Below are 24,296 nucleotides of genomic sequence, written 5' to 3' on the forward strand. Positions count from 1 at the left end.
TTTTCCGATAACTAATATCGCCCTTTCCGTAGCATTAAACTAAATACATTTTGTGCTTCTTTGACATTTTAAAACAGCAAAAATATGACGTTAATTAAAATTCTATCAATAACATTCTATCAAAAGTACTTAGTAGGTACAAAAGACTTAGTAAGAATTCAACTATTGTACTTATATTTTCATTTTTTTTAATTTTCTCTAAAACGATACCGAAATTTGAAAAAGTATAAACGGGATTAACCATTTTAGAACAAGCAACATTTTTTATAGAGAACAAAAAAATTGTTTCCTCTTTTAAATACAATCCGGAGACATACCTACTGTATAAAGATTCTCCATCTTTCTTGCTATAAATCTTATCACGTAACTTCTTCCAAGATGATCCGTCAAAGATATAAATATTGGTAGTTTTTTTTAATAATTTTAAGATAGTGTGAATAAAAGCAGAGGCCGGCTAAATTCAAATTATTTAATAGACAATACTCGATGAAAAGTATCGCGAGAAGAACTATAAGAAGAGAAGAAAAATAAGTTATCCCAATTAGTTATCTATTTAACATTGAACAAAAAGACTAAAAAAGGCGCATATCAACAAAATTAGCTCGACCGCGATGGAGCTTTAATATGGCTGACTTAAATTCCGGTTTATCAGTGGCGTTCTATTTTTTTTAAAGTGTTGATAAAATATAAATTAGGGCTCAGTAATCTGCTAAAAGTTTTATTTTCAAGTAAGTCAATAAATAACGTTAGTACGCATTAAAATTGTTAAGTGTTAAAAAATATATTTCTAATAAAAATAAGCAAGTTAATATAATTATTCAATAACAAAAGTTATAGATACGCTACTGAAACAACTAAATAATAAATAAATGCGAAAATGCAAGAACGAAAACTAATAATTAGTTAACTTTAACCAGATTTCATAAATTATTGATTTACTATTCATAACGTATATCATATAGGTACATAATTACTTACTAGTGAGAAGTTGCCCCTATCTAAAATTTACATTAATCTCACTATAAGTCAAATCCTCACACAACGCTTTTCCAGATTTTCACACTATGTATAAAACCAATTTTAAAATAAACAAGAAATAATAAAAAAAAACACAGAAAAGAGTATCAAACTCGCAAAAAATCAAAATTTATCAATATAAGTAAAACAAGAAATTAAAAGAAACAAAAAAGATGTAGTAATAGTAAAAGTGTTCCGTCTATAATGTATGAATATAAAAATAATGCATAGGAAAATCAATAAAATTTGGCATGAACGTCATCAAAATGTTTGACGAATGCAGGTCGCAATGTTGCCACGACGATGTCTTTTGCAAGTGCGCTTACAAAAAATCGTTCCTAACGATTTTTTATTTATTAGAAATTTATTTTGATAATAGTTCGACGTCTTTGATGACATTCACGTCGCAACTTTTATTGGTTGCTTTAAACGATTCTCTCGTTAATCTTTTTGTCCAATGATTATCTCCCTACTTTAATATTACAAATATATTACAATACTTTAGGGCCTATTTACAAAAATGCCGTCTCCCGCTTGGCCCAAATATTCCGACCAGCCTTGCGAACCTTTCGGCAAAAATCTGACACATCTCGCTTTGATGTCCCTGTCATAACTGCTGTCGCAGTTACACGTTATCCTCATTCTGTAGACGGTCATCTGTCCTAATTTCAACTGGACCAATTGGTTGAAATATACGAAGTTACTTCTCAGGGCGTCCTGTTCGTCTTGGCATTCTTTTTGGAACAGGGCGTTCTGTTCGGAGGCTGTAGTTTTCTCATCTGGAATATATAATATACAGAGTGGACATAAATATGTGCGAAAAAATATAATGATATCAAAAATAAATGGGTATTTTTTACAGAGGTTTTCAAAAAACATTGTCCATTCTCTGTTCCCACCCTTTCAATTTGTACTTCCACCATGCTCATTCTTAACCCTGCCTACACACGTACGAACTTTATGCTGCTTTGTATTTTGTCTCTCTGTCTGTTAACTGGTCATATACCGGGTGCATCTCAAAAGTGGCTCACCCCTATAACTTTTTTATTTTTTCAGATAAAAAACGAGATTTGTTATGTTAGTATATGACATAAATTAGGATTGATTGACTTATTCAATTGTTTTTGGTCACTTCCTGTTTCAGCGGAAATGTCTACAACTTTTGATTTTTAAACGGCACCCTCCGTATATTTCTACTTTATTCGATAGAATATGACACTCTGAATAGAATGACATATAATATGTCAACTTTTGACATTTCCGCTTACAAATAACCGTATTTTAAGTTGCAATCTAGAGTGTCATGGCTAATAATAACTAATTTTTAATCAAGGAGCCTTGGAAAAATAGATTTGATCGTCTAATGTTTTTCGTATCTTGTCCCCTGGCCGGTTAAAAGATGCACATTTTAATCATATCTCAACTTTTCCAAATGGAACAAGGGTGGCTCATTAGCATATTTTGGAAAAAAAATCATTTTTTTACGAATAATTTGGTACTACACACTTGGTATTTCTAGTCAAATTGTTGTTATGTACCACATATTACAATTTCAAATAAACCATACATACCAAACATACCAAATCTCGTTTTTTTATCTGAAAAAATAAAAAATTATAGGGGTGAGCCGCTTTTGAGATGCACCCTGTATCTCAAAATCTTTGTCGTATGCATTAAAATACAGACCACGTAAATAAAGTGACCAATATAGTATGTATATATTCTAATATCTACTAACCTGGAGATACTTGAAGAAATTTGGCAGCCATACATTCTTCTATATCCGTTCTCAATAACGATTCCAAAGAACTTTGTACAGGTTGCCAATATTTTATGAAAACCACATCGATTGTATTGGAAAAATTTGCTGATGCAAGAATTGCTCCTAAAGAATAGAGAAAAATCGTATATGAAAGTAGTTAATAGATTTCTTATAGTCTAGAGTAGAAAATATGATTTCGATAGATGACATCCTAAAAAATTCATAAACAAGATGTAGATGTAGATAGCGATGTAATCACAGCGACTTTATAGGGCTATGAACTATTGTGCCCCCCTTTCTTGAGTTATAACTCATCGTACAGTCTCAGGGCTTTGAAAAAGGCCAGTATCTGAGACGGTTTTACAGAGCTTAGTTCTTAATCTGCGACATCAGCCATACCAAAGTTTATGGCACGGATGATATTCATCTCCGCGCACTCAGTGATGAGGTGTTGTGTTGTTTCCCCATTTTCCCCAAAGAGTCGGCATTCGCCGTTATTTCTTAGCTTTAATTTACTGAGGTTTTCATTGAGGAGACAGTGTCCTATTTAAAACCCCGTGACTATTTCTTGTTTTCGATAGTTCCTATCTATTCTATCTAAGATAAGTTGCAAGCATCTTTCGATAGAGTAGATTATTGCCTGCTTTTAAATTAAAACAATTGCTGTCAATCGTTTTAATGTAAAAGCAACATAAACAACATACCTTTAAATTAAAACGATTAACAGCAATTGTCATTTCATATTTACTAAAATATAATAGTCTTATCCTCTACTTCTAACTTACCTACTGAGGAGACTTTGGGCTGGGTTTCCCAAATATTACTGGGAATACTAATTTGTCTTTTGTCTCTCAAAAATCCACTCTCATCTTGCTCGTTCAGTTCCTTTTCATTTTCCAAATCCCACAAAGTAGTGGAACCGTTCAAGATGCCGTTTTCTTTTTCGTCTTCCAATATCTTCTTGACGTCTATTGAGTCAACTTGGCCAACTAGATGCGAGTTAACGTCACGTTGTTCGAATTTGGCTTTTTTCAATCTGCAATATATTTCAAATTAAAATAATTTAATATTGTAAAAGGGCTAAGATGATTACAAAATTATTTCTATTTTCATAGAGCCACTCTGCTGAAAAAATATCAAAATCGACTGGTTGTTTAATGAATACTGTTCTGTGCTTTATTACTAAACCCTTATACCTATTTTCCTCATTTTTGAAGTACGTGTCCCTCAGAATATCCGTAGGCAAATTTTCCTGATCGTTCAACAACCGATCCTTAGCCAGTCGCACGTTTCTGTACCCATAGATTTTATCCGACAGATTCTTCTTTGTCGATTTGGGAAGCTTTGACGGTTCCATGGTTCCCATCTTCGCTATATTCAGCTTCTTCTCTTTGCTCCTCGGATCCCGATTGGCCTGGGCCATTTTGGACTCAACTTCGTCGAACAGCATTTGTTTTTGGTTGTAGGGGATGGTGTCGTCACCTAGATTGTAGTTGGAAAAATCCGAGTCCAGGTCGTCTGGTCCTGACATCCAGATGTTGTAGTCAACCTGTGATTGATCGGGAAGTCTTGTGTCCTGAAAGAGCATTTTAAGCGTTACTAAAGAAAGTTTTAAACCTTAGCAATTAAATCATGGCACAAAAGAAGCCGAGAGTAACTATCCAATCACTTGCAAGAACCAGTTTTGATTGCTTCGGATTTTTGATGGTATTGATTTGATTTCTTTTAAACTTTAATAAGATTTTGCTTAGACATAAGGTGCGCGAGCATCGAAGAAGAAATTGTGAAACTTTCTGAATATCTGCTTGTGTCTTAGGGTGCCCATTCACATACAGTTCGCCGGCAGTCCAGAATCCAGAACTGTCGATTTGTAAATTGTCAGTTAAAATTTCTCCATACACATACAGGCCGTCGACAGGTCTGAATCTGCAGATCGCAATCTCATGGCCGACTGAAGTGTATGGCGAAAAATCGACAGTTCTAATCGTACGTTCCCATCTTTTGACAAGTTGGAGATTTTGTACTATAAAGATGAGCGATTTAAGTTGTAATACTACTTTTTTAACCGATTTTATTGATTTGTATAGGCAATTGCTCTTTCTGTAGAAAATTAAAAGTAAAGTTTATTCAAACAGACAGAAGAAAAATAAAGCTTATGAAAAATTGTTGGAATTTTATAAAACTGTTAATACAAATGTTGATACAACTATTGATTCTGTAAAGAAAAGAATAAACAATTTGCGTAGTGCTTTCCGACAGAAACTTAAAAAATGCGAAAATGAAAGCGTTCAGGTCAACCGTTTTTGTATTTTTCTTTGATATTATGGGCTTAACCATCATTAAAAGTTTATTAAAATATGTGTCATTCATTCTGAGGTAGTTTTTAATCGTTCATCTGGGGTTGCACTAGTTCTTAATTTTCGCACTTCATATGAGATAATGAACCCGTCTTTCACCAATCTTTCACCCATATTTCACTAATCTTTTACCCATCTTTCACCCAGAAATGCTTTTTCTTCTTTGTAATTGGCTCTTGCAGTAACAAAAGCACGAGAAGTGCATTTTTTGTATTTAAAAACATTTTTCACTTCAAGATCATTCGACTAAAACTGACGATATGTTTGTGTATGTGTGTGGTGAAAGCACAGTTTTCCTTCAGTTCAAAAACTGACAGTCCCACAACTGAAGATCGCATCGTTCGACGTAAGTGCATTGTGTGTGGGCCTGACTAAGTCTAGATCTTCAGTTCAGATCGTACAGTCCTAGAACTACCGACGAACTGTATGTGAATGGGCACCTTTAAAGTTATTAGATTTTTCGAAAATGATACGATTGGAGAATGGAACCTAAAGATTAAAATAAGACCACAATAAATCTGAAGCTGCCAGTGAAGTAAGCCAACAACCACTTCATAGAAATCTATTGTAACTAATCTATGGTCAGCTTAAAATCTAGTAAACAGGATTGTAAGGAAAATATTTTTCAGAAAACTTTGTAAATACCTGATCTGTTATCGACAACTGAGGCTCATTTATACTCAAACTCCCTCCTTCTCCATTTTGAGCAGGTATATTGAATTCTTTAACGATTCCACTCGGTCTGTCTTTGTGTCTAAAACTGGATTTTCCATATTTCCTTATTCCTATTGGAACTGGATCACCGCTATAGCTTTTAGGGATTTCCGATTGTCCTTTTTCTTCAACCAATCGAGTAGCGTAGTTTACCTTGGGAAGCTCATGGGTTTTGTAATAATCTTTCACCTTCATTGTGGTTGATTTCGTTTTATACTCGTATGCTATTTTTGATCCTAAAATTAACAGGTGTATATTACAATATACAGTGTGACCAAAAGATCTAAAAAACGCGAAACTTTTTGTTTATGGTGGTTAGTGTTGTTATAGATGGAACGCGACAGCATCTTAAAACACTAATTCGGATTGATTTGTGTAATTTTAGGATTTTACCTGAATTATAGAGAATTATCCCTGGCGGTTGGTGATATTCATTTAAAGCGTTCAATTTCACCACAGTAGTTGAATTGAACTGTTTACTGCATTGGTCAAAAGACTTCTTAACCCGATCACTGACGCTTTGTATGTCCATATTTGAACATTCTCTTGTCCAGAAAAGGAAAATATCATGACCTTTTCCCTCCATACTCATGGTCAAGCCACTGCCTTGCGTTATTAACCCGCCACTGAGCGGCTGATATACCGGCTGTCCGGTAAAACCATCGATTATCAAAGTCTGAAAAACATTTTTGATTTAATTATACCCAGAAATAGTATACGTATTCCTTTTTGTTTAGAGTTATTCAATGCTTTTACTTTAACTGAGTATAATATTATTTATGACGTGAAACTATATTCATTATTATTCCGAAAATAAAGGAAGAGAAAGTGTTTTTGATTTTCATTTAGTTAAAAAATAGCTTTATCTTTTTAATTACCCATTGGAATCTCAATTGAGGGGTTTCTGGCAAAAACCCCATTAGTCAGATATTTCGAAATTTGGAAAAACTAAAAAAACGTATATCTTGCTCCCATTTAAATTTAAATTGTCGTTTTTTCTGTGTGAGCTCTGGTTATAATCTGAAATTACAGAAAACTAGTTTTCTTTATTTTTTTTTCTTATTTTTAAGTTAGGAAGGGCGTGAATTTGTTAGACTTGTGTTTTTTTTGTTGGAATTTTGGCAAAAACCGTGGAAACAACTAAGTCCTCTTAGCAACTGTTCGAACTATTACGAACGACAAATAACCAAACCACAACAAGTAGCGGACTATTGAGGTTTTTGCCGTTAAGACTTGTGACTGTACTTGTGACTTGTGGGGTTCTTGCGGAATTACGGTATTTTTGATCGTATGCACGGGCTGACTTATAGCACTTTTTCCGAATTCTTAAGCTATATATATCTAATACAATATTGAAATATTAATATCCCAGTCACAAGATACAGTCGCAGCGATTTAATAATCAAAATCGCAGTTTCAATTGCGATTGGAGAATCGCAGTTTTGCTCATCTCTAGTAGTTATGGCGTTTGTCGTTAACACGGCGGTATAACAGAGAACAATCGTAGATAAGCGACAAAAACCGTCGGCACTATTGAAGTGAGAGAGAGGGACCAAGTTTTGTGACCGTCAAATTGGCGTACTTGAGAGATCGCCGGTATATAGCTGCACTGAGAGAAATTCAACGAAGGCAAAAAAAAATGAGAAAAGCTATACACTGAAAAAACATGTGTAAAATAGTATATTATTATAAATATTTAGGAATCATATTGAATAGTAACTATCCTTTAAGATTTAAGGGTTTTCCACGGTTTGCGGGTTTACCGCGTTCTAACCATTTTCTAACCTATTCCTTTTAGAGGGACATTTTCAAATCGTATCTGATAATATTGTTTGTTTCGAAATTAATATTTGAAAGTGTTTTTTTTAATCAAAATGATAAATAAAACAATTTTAAGACAATTTCGAATATTTATCAGCTGTTATCACAAGAGTTAAAACAAACTAAAAAGTAAATAACATAATTATAGAATTGAGGGTTCGAACCGCGGTGTAACAACAGCAAAATAAAACACTAATTTACCACAATACACCAAACCACTTTATTTCTGCAGTGCATCCAGCAGATGATTAAAAAACATAATATCTCTATAATATGAGAACATAGGTGGTAGATTAAATTTACAAGAAAGAAAACCCAGAAAAGATTCAGCGCTTCTGAAAATGTAAGCATTTTTTTTTTAATTTTCAAAGAATCTCGGTTATTCTGAACTTATTAGAAAAAACCGTAAAGAGAAAATATTGTCAAGATCAAGGTGTATTACTGGCTGCATAACTGCATTACTGCTACATAATCGCAACGTGCATTGAGGAACCTGGCGAATTCGCCAGAAAGTAAAAGAAAATTACAGAATTCTTTAGAAAATTCCAGAAACCATCGCCAGGGGGTATATAAGGCCCGCGCTTTGACAGTTGGACCAGTCTGAAGATAGTCTGTAGTTTGATAATACCGCGAAATACCGTTAGAGTAATAGTAGTTGCATAAATTGTGTTGTAAATAGTATAAGTTGTGTGTACAGAGTGAGACAAATAAATTCGTTAAGTATTTTATCGTGAGTTTAAATAGTGGACCCACGGAATCTGTAACAATATTATGCTTCATTTATCGAGATCTACCGGCCCTGAAAATATTTGCACTTATTTAAGACTCACCCTGTATATTAAAAAATCATATTTTACATAAAAAGCCATACCTATTACATTTAAAGATAACACAACTCAAATTAGCGTCGCTAATATTTTATATTTGCGATAAAAAATAATTTAATTTTCTAATACATAGTTTTAATTTTCTAATTATTGTTTATTAAACGCTAACAACCTGCATCTATTTTAAGTTTTAATAATATTTAGTTCCGAAGATTAGTTCTTTCTTTAAGTACTATTATAAGGTAAGGATAAAACATAGATTAATTAATTCAAAAAGATTAATTATGTACACAAATAAAAAAATATTAAGATTTCAGGACATTATCATTAACAATGGCAACGCTGGCCGTATTCGGAAAACACGTTGAGATGACAGTTAGCCGGTTTACCTCCCACTCCAAATTTTAGGCGGGATTCGTTTTGTCGCTTCTCTACGATTGGTATAAACCTTCAAAAAAAAAAAAAAAAAATTTATATGAATTTTTAAAGTAGCTCAACCTAAGACGTTTATGGATGTAAAGCACCAGATGGCGGGGCGTATTTCATAGTCTTTTACTACAGAAAAATATTTTTTGTTACTCTGAATTTTGAAGCGACCAATAAAAACAGAGAAAATAAAAATCGATAATTTTCGGACTGTGCCAATTGGTTACTAATCGACCAGATACTTTTTGTCTATTAGATATGCTATAAAAGCTGGTAATTATACAATTCGACCATTGTAAATACCCGATAAATTCCGCAAGGCCGACGAGACCGATGCTTTTCACTGATAAGAAAAAAAAATGTTTGTTTAGGTAATTTTCGAGATATTTTTCTTTCTTAATGCACATTTTTAAAGTATTTTATATTCTTTGTCCGCCTGATCTATTATACTGGTCGCACGTATCGAAGTTCTGTTTCTTCTAGTTTTAAAAAAATGTTTATTTCTTTGTAGTTGTCGTGTAAAATTAGATTAATTTTATTAAGTTTAATTATAATGTTTAGTGTAGAATACCAGAAATAGTTTAGTAGTGTTTTTATAGTTTATTATTTTGTAGTTAAGTAGTAGGTGAAGGGATAATTTGGTTATTTTTTCTTTTTGTTTGATTAATTAGTAAGTTTGATGATTTTTTCAGGGTAGAATACAAGAAGTAGTTGTGTAGTGTTTTTATAAGATATTATATTAGTTTATTTTGTAGATGAGGTATTTGGGTATATTTTCTTTTTGTTTTTCTTCTAATTGTAATAATTCTATTAAGTATTGTGATAGATACACTATATCTTCCTTCAACTTCGTTGAAAAGTGCGTTATCATATAATTTTGGTTTTCTGGTAGTAGAATATACGAAAAAAAAATCTGATCAAATTTATTTTAAATTAAATTAATCGAGTCTTATTAATCAAATTAATCTAGTCAAATAATAATAACAGTTAGTTTCTAAATACTATACAGGGTGAGTTTCCTACGATCGATGTTCTCTATGGGTATCTCGGAAACTACTGGAGATAGAGAGTCGATTAAATGGGGAAAGAATAATTGCAGTTTTGTAGGGTCATAAATATGCGCCTTTCGGATTTTTCGGAGAAGTTCAAGGTTTACTAGATATTTCGAAAAAAACAAATTTTGGCTATTTTAAAACTTGTCTCTAATTCCATTATAATCTACCGTATGATCGAATAAAAACGGCGTCAACAATGGCTATGAAATGAAGATCGCTGTCATTTTATATGTAAAATTATATGGGAAATATCATCGATTGTCATTTCATAGCCATCGCTGACGCCATTTTTATTCGATCATACGGTATTTTAGACAAAAAGTTTCAGATAAAAGTTGTAGATAATCACATACCTAATGAGTTTGTGTTTTTGTTTTTTCCTAAAGCCTGTCATTTTTGACATATGACACAAACATTATGTTTTTTTTTTTAAATGGAAACCATAGTTGGCCATGACTTCATAAAAGCGCCATTTTTAAGCTTTTCAGCGATATAGGTATAATATGTTTTTTCGAAAATTACAAGTTATAGCCAATTTTTCTTTCTTGGCTAATTTCCATACCAATAATACCATGCCAGTTAGTTGGCACCAAAAATGTAAAAAGTTTTATGTTTTAAAAAAAATGAAATGATTCTTTATAAACCTACATTAAATCAAATTAAAATAGGTAACTTTTTTTTATATATTAATTAACAGCTAATTAGCATTATCATAAATTATAAATAATGTACCAACATATCGAAATAATAATTTCTTTGTTAATACGGTTTAGAATTCTTAAAATAACAGGCAAAAAATAATCCACAATTTACAATAAAATAAGTTTCGTTTAAATTTCTTAATCAACTGATCACTATTAAAGTTCGCAGAAACCCGGGCTATTTTATTACATTACTCTGAGGAAAATAACGAAAATAATCGATATTTTTGACTCCGCCCCGAAAGGTTCACGATTTGTCCTCCAGTTGGCAGCACATTTTGTCTAGTCGGTTGATCAACTTTAAGAATATATAAACAAGAGTATAACCATCAGTTGTATTCTTCCCATCATAATCTTTAATTTTATGATTCTCATTTCTTTAAAATCACGTTTTCTTTATTTATACACAGGAATCTTTATTTCTGTCTCTATGAATCTTTGATGATAAAAATACAAGAAATACAAACACAAAAAAACGACACTTTCTGCACACCAAATTTCTCGTAGTTTTTCAAAAAAAGTGAATAATTTTTGCTTAAGAGTCCATTTCGAAGTCCGAAAAAGCATGGTAAAATAAGCGTTCGGCATTTAACGTTTTATGTAAAACTGGCTAGGTATTTTTACACAAATGAAGAAGGAAATTAAAGATAGAGGATCATACTATATCCGTTTTTTTCGTAGCACATTTTTAGACAACTTCTTTATTTTTAAGATTTTGATGGTGAAACATCAACAAAATATTCCTTATGTTTGGACTAAATTTTCTCGAAAATAAAGACATAATTTAAAATTCCGTTACAATACGGAAAGAGATTGAAGTTTTGTGATTACAGTGATATATAATTTATATGGTTTTGTAACAAATTGCTAGCTATTTTATGGCAAATGCTGAAGCTCTGCAAACCTTATTCAAGCCTTAATCAAAGCACGTGTGTTTGGAATTTTAGGTGTTGCTTAACACGGCAGGATTGGGCTAAGCGTTTACCCGACCACTGAGAGCGATCCGAACAGTACAGCGTAATAGACTCTTAAAATCACCAATCGATTAAACCTCAAGTTTCTGTAATATAAACTTACTTGCGTGTAATTATAATGAAAGATATTGTCGTATTTTTGATAAACAACTAGGAAATCCGTCACATTGTCGCTATTAAAATATGCCGGAGTGGGAATCATACTAGTCACGGCATCAGGAATAGAGTAGTTCCAGATTTGTACCAAAGTCTTTCCATCAATTGCCACCACCGTAGAATTGTACATGGACGATATTATATCTGGTACACCATCTCCAGAAATATCCACCAAGACTGCTTGGGTCAATATGCCTTTGTACTTGTCTTCGTACACTGTAGTAGATTTGTTTGGCTAAAATAGTTATTTTTCGATTTAAATACACAAAATCAGTGTTTTTTTAATGAGACTATGTTAGATATTAAAACACCACGAAAGAAAATATTGTATTTAGGTAATTTCTGAAATTGATACCATATTTGCTGCATATACCGGGTGCGTCACAAAAGTAGCTCACCCCTGAAACTTTTCTATTTTTTCAACTTTATTCGACAAGATTTTATAGAAAATGCCACTCTGAATAGAATGACACATCGTATGTCAACTTTGGACATTTTCGCATATGGTTTATTTGAAATTGTAAACATGCGGTTCATAACAAAAATTTGACTCGAAATACCAAGTGTGTGGTACCAAATTTTTTATAAAAAAAATATTTTTCCAAATATGCTAATGAGCCACCCTCGTTCCATAAGGCAATCTAGATTCGTTCACTAAGGCAATCTAGATTGAAATTTAAAATACGATGTTTTTTTAAGCAAATACATATATGTCAAAAGTTGTCATATGACATATGATATGTCCTTCTATTCAGAGTGTCATTTTCTATCGAATAAATTAAAAAAATACCGAGGGTGGCATTTAAAAATCAAAAATTGTAATAATTTCCGGTGAAACAGGAAGTGACCAAAAACAATTGAATACGTCAATAAATTCTAATTTATGTCATATACTAACATACCAAATCTCATTTTTTTATCCGAAAAAATAAAAAAGTTATAGGGGTGAGCCACTTTTGAGATGCACCCGGTAGAGAACCCAGGCCAAATCATTACCAAGAAATCTATGCTATCCAAAGAGATAACTCTTAACTTTCCAGGTGTGTTTGGACTTCCCGTTCCATACAGTACCATCGTAGTCGTACTATTTTGCTTAAATATCTGGGGCATATAAAAGGTCTTTGATCCGTTTGGTACTGACAGTCTTTTGAGCTCACGTCCAGTTTTTCCAGATAACAGAATTATATGACCATTTTCATCACCTAATAGATAAAAAATATTTATTTTTTTATGGTAGATACTTAAATGAAAATCTGTATTAAGAATTTTCATTTCTCTTATTGCTATCTACAGGGTGTCTCAAAAAACATGTGCCATCTCTCATAGGGAGATTCCTCACGTAAAATTATATTTATTTTCCATATCAACATAGGACAGATACTGCTTTGTTTCGTAGCTACAGGGTGTTAAATTATTAATAATCTTTAGATTTATTATAATTTTCTTCCTACTTACTTTTAGTGATTCGACTGAAATTTTGAAGGTAAAAATTACTATAAAAAGGGCTAAAAAAGTGTCGATAAATTCATCAGGGACGTGCACATGGGTTATCACTGGAATATTTTTCAAAAAACGTACGCCACTGACTTTTTTTCTTTTGATATCAAAATTGTGTAAGCCGCTTAATGCCAATTAAAAGTTATATCTTGATATTTTGTCGAATTCGGCCTCCTTGATGAGATAAACGCAATTTTATTAATCACAATTAATAAAATTAAAATTAAAATAAAATTAATAAATTATATATTTTACTTAATTTATTAATAAATATTATTACTATTAGTCCAACTTACAGCAATTTTAAATAAAAAATAATGGTATTTAAGATAATCTGTATTAAAACATAATTTTAAAAAGTTTAAACTCTAAAACTATGCACTTCCATACCCATGTTTATAGTAACTTTTCTCATATTTTCTGATGCGGAATCAATGAGTACTTATTTAAAACTTTTACAACTTAATGATATTAAATTTTTTTAAAGGTTGCTATTAGACTTGGATCAAGTCAAATTAATAAAATTTCCTTTATCTCATCAAAGAGGCCGAAATCGACAAAATATCAAGAGACAACTTTTAATCGCCATTAAACTGCTTCCACTATTTCACTCACAAGAGAAAGAGAAGTCAGTGGCGTCCATGCTTTTTTTAGAAAAATATTCCAGTGATAACTCATATGCACGTCCCTAGTGAATATGTCGACACTTTTTTAGCTTTAATATATGTCATATTCATAGTAACTTTTACCCTCAAAATTTAATTCGAAACGCTAAAAGTACTTGGAAGAAAATTATAATAAATCGAAAAAATATAAAGACTTTAACACCCTGTAGCAACGAAACAAAGCAGAATCGGACCTATATTGATGTGAAAAATAAATCTTATTTTTACGTAAGGAATCTCCCAACGAGAGATGATACATGTCTTTAGAAACACCCTGTATAATTACGAACCTGTCAATGATGAATGAGAACTGATTATATCCGAAACGTTGTCTCCGTCCTGATCAGGAATAAAATTCATCAGGAATATGTCCATTCTGCCTGCGTTGATTTCCCAAATGCTCTGCCCAGTTTTGGAATCGATGACTGTAACTGTCTAATAAAAATTACAAACTAACTTAAAATAAATACATAATACGAAGTGTTTGATTGTAAATCATTTCGATAATTGAAATCAGTTAGAATCAACACCACATAGAAGAAAAGTCGTACCCCATCAACTCCTGTAGCTAGGCAATCATTTAAGTTATCCTGATTTATATCCGCTGTACAATGGAGACTAAACACAGTGTCGTTGATCCAGTGTCTCCATATTATATCCCCCGATGCACCGTTTAGGGATATAATTCCCCCTCGGCATGGTGGGGACACTCCTAAGAAAACTGGACAAAAAATTTCTGGGGGAAGGATGTTGTAGTTTTCTCCTAAAACGATAAAATGCGTTAATTGTACAGGGTGTCCCCCTAAGAATAGCTCTCGGCTGTATCTCGGAAAGTATTAGTCGTAGGGCTTGCGGAAAAAAAATATTTATAACTAAAGAGACCATGACAAATTGATGGAAATTATTTTTAAGTTTATAGAACGGCCACTAGAGGGCACAACTGCTACCTATGGAAAATAAGAAAATGGATTTTTTTCGAAGTTTTGCCTAGATAAGGTGTACTCTAAGTAATAGCTTCACAATCTCCAGTAAATTTTGGATCTTTTTTGTTTGAACCATTTTCCGCCTATCTGCTAAAATTAAGTTGTGGAGGAAGGTTAGATCTGTTTTTGTTTAAATATTAATAACTCCGGACAGGGTCAACGGAATCCAACAAACGGGGACTCATTTCAAAGAGCGTTTCTTACTCTATATTATACCGTATAAACAATAATAATAAGCTTTTAAATGTAGACGCTAGGGGGAGCTGTCTTACAATTTAACAAACACTGCACGTTTTTTCAAAAAAAAATAAATGCTATACTATATGTAATTTTAGCTGATGGTAAAGAGTAATAAAAGCTTAAAATGTCAACGAAAACCGCATCTTGATATCTTTTTTCAAACCGAAGATATTAGCAAAATTATAATAAATACGAAAAAATAAGCCCTTAATTACTTTATTTTTATAACACGGTAACAGTCTTGATTATGACCATTGTAATAAAAAATAATATAGAACCGATTAATTTATTCTAAAATAGACAATATACCACAATACCATAATACCAGATATAATATCTAATAATTAAGATATCAATGACAGTAAATAAGAAACGAAGCCTCAGTGAAGTCGTGGTAGGTTTTGGAAAAAAGTTGCTTTTGACGTATAAACGTCAAAGTGTTATTAGGTCAACATTTTGGTATTCTTAGCAGCGTTTTTTTCTCTTTTGAAGAAAGACAGTTTTAGAAAAGTAATCAAAACCTAAAAAACGCTGCTGAGACTATCAAAATGTCGATATAATAATATTTTGATGTTTAATCCTTTTAAAACCAACTTTTTTCCAAAGCCTACTATGAATTCACTGAGACGTCGTTTCTTGTTCACTGTCATTGATATCTTAATTATTAGATATTAATACACCAATACACCTAGTATTATGGTATTCCGGTACATTGTCGATTTTTTGAATAAAATAATCTTTTTTATCTTATTTTTGATTAGAATGGTCACAATCCAGAGGGCTAGTGATACCGTATTAGAAAAATAAGGTACTAATTAAGGGCTTGTTTTTTCGTATTTATTAAAATTTTGCTAATAACTTTGGTTTGAATAAAGATATCAAGATGCTGTTTTCGCTGACTTTTTAAGCTTTTATTACTCTTTAGTATCAGCTAAAATTACACATACTATCGCATTTATTTTTTTGGAAAAACGCGTAATGTTTGTTAAGTTATAAAATAGCTCCCCCTAGCGTCTACGTTCCGAAGCTTATTTTTATTCTTTATATTGCATAATATAGAGTAAGAAACGCTCTTTTAAACGAGCCCCTGTTTGTTGGATTCCGATCATCCAGTCCGAAGTTATTAACATTTAAATAATAACAGATCTAATCTTCCCCCACCACTTTAATTTAGTAGACAGGCGAAAATGGTTCTAACAATAAAGATACCAAATTTACTGAATATTGTGAAGCTATTATTATTTATAGTACACTTTATCTAGGCAAAACTTCGTAAAAAATCCATTTACTTAGTTTCCATAGCAGTTGCGCCCTCTAGCGGTCGTTCTACAAACTTGAAAATAGTTTTCAGCAGTTTTTCATGGTCTCTTTAGTTATAAATATTTTTTTCCGCATGCCCTACGACTAATAGTTTCCGAGATACAGCCGAGTGCTATTCTTGTGGGACACCCTGTACAGGGCGAATCAATGATAAAGTCCATTATCTTGATTGACATTATATTTTTGTTTTGAGATTTACTAAAAAATATGTGTTTGTACAAAACAGTCTTTTTTCTAGCATTTACCTGTACCAAATCCAAATATGACGTCATCGACTTTATCCCCATCTATGTCCAATACTCTCACAGGGGAATCACTGGTTAAAATAGGTAAATTCGTAGACCAAACTTCGCTAACTTTCAAATTGGTACAAGGCAAAGGTTTGTCTCTAATTTCTGTACTCTTTGGTTTGGATATTATCCAGTCTCTTAATCTGTCCAGAGGTAATGGATATATGGAAACCAAGACGACTACCAATACTATTAGACCTAAAAAGAAAACATAAAATGGTACTTATATATATTTTTTTCAGGGTGTAAGTATTTTATGCAGGGTGTATCGTGTAACAGTGGGCCAGTACCAACTTACTTATTCCAAATGGAACACCCTGTATATTATGCAATTTTTCGATTCTTCAAAAAACTCAGAAATATTTTGTGTGCAGTATATTAAGTGACCTTAGCAAATTGATTTCTCATTGCATGATAGTAAATATGTCATTGTTTTAGTTGTTTCAGTTTCGTTAACTGTATATATTATAAAAATGGTGACAAAAGTGACAATAATTTGCTAAAGCATATATCATTCTTCTTATAATTATGTTAGAAAATAGATATACCATAATAGTTAAAAAGGTTTATGATCTAGAGGGACGTATGATCACGAGGGAATCGTTGACACTTAAAAAAATACTTTATAAGAATTTTTTATCTATTATCACACCATCACGTGACTTATTTTAAACGGAAAATGAATTTTTTAACCGAAGTATGTACTAGAATATACTTCAGGCAGTGGCGGCTCGTCAGGGTAGGCAAGGTAGGCGGCGCCTACCCTAAAATTTTGGCAGAATTTAAGCGGTTTATTACATTACATTATTTACTATTAATGTTGCCAATACATAAAAATACTGTTAATACGCGGAAGTGTGTTTTAATAATCAATATAATATTTGTGGTCTTGTATATTAAAATATTCACTATCGCTGGCGTATGCGGACTGTGCCGCTGCATTAGAAAACAAAATAATTTTGACCGTTGGGGTGCCTTTGTTCACTTGTGTCTAGCCCTAACAGGCAATTATTAAGCCCGACCAATCACGTTAGAGTTTTTGACAAACACAAATGAATTAACACACTCCAAATAACCACGCTAACCAACCTGATTGGTCAAGCTTAATAGTTGACGGCTAGGGCTAGACACTTCTCCTTTGTTCGGCGATTTCTGCATCGCCTACTATCAGAGTCGATGCACGACGTACGGCAGTCTTCTATCTCTGTCTAACTCATCGTGCGGTAGCGACGCGACGTAAGTCGGAGTATCGTATTAAGGCGAAGCTTAGGCGAAATCTCCGGTCGCCTTCGAATGAAGTCGTGGAGGCTCGGTAGGCTTAGAAGTTAAGGGAATATTCCCGATCTTTCATAAGGGGATATATCACATTTCGTTAAGGGGATATTTCATATGATTCATTATACGTAGCATTTAAAATTTTTATATGAAAATTCAAAAAACGTTTAAAGCAAATTGGAAACATTTTTCGGGCTTGTCCGAGATTATTCAAAATGATATGATATAACCGGTTGTATTTCAGAACACGTCACAGAAATAAAATAATCCAAAATAAAAAAGCGCGTTATTTTATTCGGTGCAAGAAGACGATACAACAGATATTACAGAAAAGTCTCAGTGTGCTATTTCAATTCGATAAAAGCGGCTAAGTCAAATATCTTTGCGAATTTTATTTTATGAAATATTAGATAACATTGTTATACATTTAGAAATAAGGTTTGCAGATAGGTACTCGTATGCCTCAATTATTTTTATTTGTCTCTTGCGGATCCGAAATTTAAAGAACCAACGTAAATTAATGACCAACGTAAATTAATGAATAAATTGAATAAATTTTGACCAACGTAAATTAATGAATAAATTGCAGGTATTGATAATAGATATGATAATTTCGATTATAAAATAATTTAAGGAGAATAATCCTGGAAATATATTTCCAGAGGCTTTCAAATTGTTTCTTTTGTTTGTTACTACACCATTTACAAGTACTTGGGTTGAGAGACATCATGTTTGAAATGCATTAAAATTTATAGTAGAGAATCCATGCAAAATAAACGTTTATCTTCACTTGCCTTACTTTCAATCTAAAAAGATCTTTTCACAGTTCTTCAACAATCTGATGATTTTACTGATATAATAATAAATAACTTTTCTTTATCAAGAGACCGACTCATCAATTTAATATACATATAAAACATAATTATTCTTTTCCTCAATACTACCAATTTTTTTACTACCAAGTTTGCGTAAATAAATAAAATTTTATGATGTACTCCATAGTAACTTCATAGTAATAGATAAAAAAACATATACTTGTACATTATGTCAATCATTATGTCCTTACGTTGAATGCTGTAATTTTTGCTTTAGTTTTGTCCTAAATATTCTTGAGCTATGTTTTTTAAGTAAATTAGGGGGCGCAAATAGACGCAACTAAAATTTTGTCGCCTACCCAGTCACCAGGGTCACGAGCCGTTACTGATTTCAGGAAAATTTTAACTTCTAAAGGGTGGCTCAAAAAAGTGTGAGTGAATCGGGATGATTTTTTTTAAGTGGAAAACCCTGTATATTATTGCATTATTGGCTTCCTTTCACATCTCTTTACATAATTCTTATCTTCATTCATAATTCTTCAATTAATTTATATGTGTAAATATAAATATTAATTAATAATTTCAATAGTTTCAGAGATATTAATAAATAAATAAAAAATATTTATTTTTCAGTCATTCTTAAAAAAAATGATTAAAAATACAAGGACTGTCCTGAAATCAAAACTATATTAGTTATTTACTTTAGATGGTCTGTACTTACTTTGATATAAATATGGTAATCTTAAAACATACTGGGTGTTCAAAATTCTACGCCAAACTTTCTAAAATATAAAACAATTTTTCTTCGTTTTTTTAAATAGAACACCCACAATTAAGAAAACAAGAACTCACTTGACAATATTTACGCAACTGAGAGCAATGGTAATTTTAATTTTAAAACTTATTTTTAATATACAGGGTGATACAATTAATTTCATTTTATTTTCACATTGCCCTTGTAGTTTTAAAAAAAAACAGTATTTATTTATCACACAATTATTATTCTAAAAATACCATAATACAATTTCTACCGATTAGTGTTAAATACGTGACTCAGAATAATTGTACAACCGCAAATTATTTATTATTTTTAAATGGAAAACACGTATAATTATTAATATTTTCTTCAAAACTATAATTTGTACTAAAATTATTAGGTACACTACTACGTGTTGAGTGATTCAAACTAACGGCATATTTTTCATCTACTACAAATTTAAAAAATTGTATTTTGATGATTAATACCTATAATACAGAATTTTATCAAAGTTTTTAGATTGTTTTGCACTTACTCTGACTCAAAATATATATATTTGTTTTAATTTGCTACATATGTAGTTGGTTTTGCAATAAAAAGTGACAAAAGTATATATATACCGGGTGCGTCTCAAAAGTGGCCCTATAACTTTTTTATTTCTTCGGATAGAAAAACGAGATTTGGTGTTTTAGTATATGACAAATTAGGATTGATTGACGTATTCAATTGTTTTTGCTGACTTCCTGTTTGGTGAAACATTTCCGGTGAGAAATTACTACAACTTTCGATTTTTAAATGGCACCCTCGGTATATTTTTACTTTATTCGATAGAAAATGACTCTGAACAGAATGACATATCATATGACAACTTTTGACATTTTCGCTTAAAACAAAATCGTATTTTAAATTTCTCTATCTAGAATGCCATGGCTGTGTTAAAAACACTACTTTTTAATAAAAGAGAATTGGAAAAATAGATTTGATCGTTTAATGTTTTTCGTATCTTGTCCTGGCTGGTTAAAAAATGCCCAAATCGTATTTTTAGTCATATCTCAATTTTTTCAAATGGAACAAGGGTGGCTCATTAGCATATTTGGAAAAGGCATTTTTTTAAGAATAATTTGGTGCCACACACTTGACATTTCGAGTCAAATTGTCGTTATGAACCGCATGTTACAATTTTACATAAACCATATGCAAAAATGTCAAAAGTTGACATATGATATGTCATTCTATTCAGAGTGTCACTTGGCTATCGAATAAAGTAGAAATATAACGAGGGTGACGAGAGTGACGAGAGTGACGAGAGTGCCATTTAAAAATCAAAAGTTGTAGACATTTCCGGTGAAACAGGAAGTGACCAAAAACAATTGAATACGTCAATTAATAAAATATTATTATACATAAAGTAATTTATGTCATATACTAACATACCAAATTTCGTTTTTTTTTATCTGAAAAAATAAAAAAGTTATAGGGGTGAGCCACTTTGCCACGACGCAGCCGGTATTTCGTTTGCTTTGATTTGGAAATCAAACCAAGAAGCTTCCTTGATCTAAAGATTATAAGCTTCAAAACTCCTCCTGGATTCAGCAGAGCCAATAAGTAAAGTAGTACAAAACATGACAACTTAAAATGAACCCTTCAGAAAATATTTTACAAAAAATACTTGTGTTTGATTTTAAAATAGGTATTATTATAAAAAGACATAGATTACCAATGAGGACGCTTAGGGAAGCCAGGACATAACAACAGGGTTTGCACCAAGCTCTGCAGGTGTGTTTGGCTTTTAGTCTTGAACCTGAACAGTCATGCTTTCCAATTTTTCTTCTAGGGGCCATCAAGGGCCTTTTTACATTGAGCTCTTCAGCAAGCTGAAATTTTAGTACAAACGTTTAACGCTTTTAAACAAGCAATTAAAATCCAATGATACAAATAAACAAACAGGTAAATTCCTGAAATAAATCTAATACACAATTTTACTAAAAAAAATAAATTTGTAAATATATAAATTTTATTTAATATAATTAAATAACAGCTAGATATTATATTTTGAATCCTTTTTTAATGTACTGCCGTGTTAACGCAAAACGCCTTAACTACAATTGAGATACAAGTGTATCACTAAAAACATCAAGGTATATATTCCAACGAAATGAGAAGCAAAACATTTTATTTTGCTTTATTTTGGATTATAATAAAATAAAGTTTCACCCCAGATGCAAAAAAACGCAACGGAGCAATTTTTGGTCAAATTTAAAGTGTTATATTTTTATTATTTTTAGCCCTATTTTCATGAATTTTTTAGCAAGCTGTATATAATTATGTCAACTTTAATTCGTAAACTCAGTTTTTTATAAACTTTAGTATTTGGCATATTATATTATAGGGTTAATCAAGGGAATGTGTTTTACCCTAACTTCAAAACACCCTGTGCAATAATTTTTGTGTGTAAATTTTCCTATAATATAATTTTATGGTCAAAACCATGTTTCCTGAGCATTTTGTTTTTTGGATCATGTCAATACATGCCTTGGTTAATTTTTAAAAACGAAATGAACTTGCCACCAACAATTTGATTTTTTTTTCAATTATCATTTCTTTTTGAAATTATTTTTCAATATGACAAGGCGGCTTTGGTGATGATTGTGAATTATATACTACTATGCCCTTCATGTTCGACATTTGGGAAATGCTTGGCAGGAGGGTTAGAGGTCGCACAGCGGTACCAGCTTCATTAAATGAACTTCGCTTGGTCCTTAAAGAAGAATGGGAAAGCATAACGCAATATGATGCCTCAATATGCAGCCTCAATGACAGTATGAACGGACATAATATAAAGGTAGTTATAGCAGCCAAGGGAGGCAATACCTACAAAATATTAGCGTATTTTTTACAATTTTTTTTCTATTTCTATACTTGGGTATTACAGATGTTTTCTTTAATATCGTTAGTTCAGTCATCGTTATTAATGTTTATTAAAACAAGAACTGTATCGTTAGTCTCTAACGTTTTTTTTTTTTTAATTTAGTATAGCGAGTTTCCAGTAAAGCGTAATATGACGTTACGACATTAGTCACCAAAACCACCTCGTCATATTAAAAAATACATCAAAAAGTAATGATAATTAAAAAAAATTGCAAATTGATCGTGATCTGTTCATTTCGCTCTTAAAAATTAACCAAAGCATGTATTGATATGAATCAAAAAACAAAATACTCAGGAGTCATGGTCCTGACTGAAAAATTAGGTATATTTTAGGAAAATTTACTCGCGAAATTATTGCACAGGTTGTTTTAAAATTAGGGTAAAAAAGTAACCCCTCGATTAACCCTCTGTAAAATATGCCAAATACTCAAGTTTATAAGAAACTTAGTTTACGAATTAAAGTTGATATAGTTATATACAGCTTACTAAAGAATTCATCAAATAGGGTTAAAAATAACAAAAATATAACACTGTAAAAATTTGACCAAAAATTTCTCCGTTGCGTTTTTTTGCATCTGAGTGTACAAATATTAACAAAAAACTTCTTAACTTGTTCGAGGTATCAGATAAGGGCTTTTCATTAACAGGGCAGTGTAGGATCCAGTGACAGCTTGCACCCTTTGGCTAGCCTACATATGGCTTCGAATATCAAAGAATCCTTGTATGGTACAATGCCCTTAATTAAACTTCATACTATGTATCCTTGATTATATATAAACAAGGCTATGTATTAATAAAAACTAGACACTTTTAACTTACCTTATATCCGTTTTTCCCATCTCTAATAAAAACCTCATCTTCCACGTCACTGAGGTCATCTTCATCTAAAGAAATGCTTTCCCTAATTTCTCCCTTTAGATTCATGCCTGAATATGTTGCTGTCTTTATCACCATCTAAACACAAAAAAATATAACGTTTCGGGACACCCCCGTATATATTTTAAACTACGTATAAATTTATTAAAAGTTACATATATGTAAATATAAAAAAAAATATTTTAGAAAGTGTTTTAAATATATTCTAATTTTTATTTGCTTACTTATAAAATTTCCAGAGGTGTTTGTCTACAGGTAGATATAGTATATAAACACCGTAATGTAAACACTAATATATTTCAGGTACAGATTTCTACAAACACTCTGCGATTGTTTTACAGCACTAATTACATTAATAAACAACTAACTAGAAACATCAATAGAAAATAAAGAATATAAACACGGCGGAAAACATCTTAAAATAATGTTGGTCGACTTTGATACAGAGGAAAACATATGTTTCAACCCTCTCCGACGTTTTGCGTGATTTTCTGGATTTCCCACTGCTCAAACTCCACATTATTGATTTTCCCGCAATATTTTTACCGTATGGAACGTCTGGTCTGTCTATTTTTAGTACTAATATGGGGACATTTTGAAGTACTACCTATTTTATACCCTATTTCATTTATTATTAATTTAATTCTTTTAGTATTTCATAAAAAAACATAAATAATAATTAAATTATAAAAAACTTTTTCTACTGATAAGTAATAAAACTATATAATCCAAATGAAATATAATTATAGTTAATTCTTAAAAATAATGAAAACTCTTATCCAAAAAATATACACAATATTATATCATTTAGTTTATCAAAATAAGATATAAAAAATAAAT

General features: G+C 31.5%; 1 protein-coding gene across 1 annotated transcript; it reads right to left on the minus strand.

Annotated features, from left to right (window-relative positions):
• Window positions 1-38: 38 nt before the first annotated feature.
• LOC115877888 lies at window positions 39-23,959 on the minus strand. The gene is made up of 14 exons (XM_030894239.1): window positions 23,681-23,959; window positions 23,400-23,534; window positions 21,370-21,526; window positions 16,761-17,003; window positions 14,524-14,735; window positions 14,263-14,407; window positions 12,807-13,012; window positions 11,758-12,045; window positions 6,244-6,526; window positions 5,782-6,086; window positions 3,976-4,355; window positions 3,565-3,815; window positions 2,756-2,902; window positions 39-1,796 (listed from the first exon to the last, which is right to left on the minus strand). The coding sequence occupies exons 2-14, from the start codon at window positions 23,532-23,534 to the stop codon at window positions 1,519-1,521; spliced, it is 3,030 nt and encodes a 1,009-aa protein (XP_030750099.1). The 5' UTR covers window positions 23,681-23,959; the 3' UTR covers window positions 39-1,518.
• Window positions 23,960-24,296: the final 337 nt, after the last annotated feature.

This window comes from Sitophilus oryzae, unplaced genomic scaffold (genome assembly GCF_002938485.1).
Source record: "Sitophilus oryzae breed Bouriz unplaced genomic scaffold, Soryzae_2.0 scaffold_1499_pilon_pilon, whole genome shotgun sequence".
NCBI classification, from domain to species: Eukaryota; Metazoa; Arthropoda; class Insecta; order Coleoptera; family Curculionidae; genus Sitophilus; species Sitophilus oryzae.

Bases quoted from the DNA above. Each gene is read 5' to 3' on its own strand.
- LOC115877888 (XM_030894239.1), bottom strand. From the start codon at position 23,534: ATGGTGATAAAGACAGCAACATATTCAGGCATGAATCTAAAGGGAGAA. The intron at 17,004-21,369 runs GTAATCTATGTC...TTTTCTTTTTAG, and splicing joins TTCCCTAAGCGTCCTCATTG to GTCTAATAGTATTGGTAGTC. The intron at 6,087-6,243 runs GTAAAATCCTAA...TGTTAATTTTAG, and splicing joins GATAATTCTCTATAATTCAG to GATCAAAAATAGCATACGAG.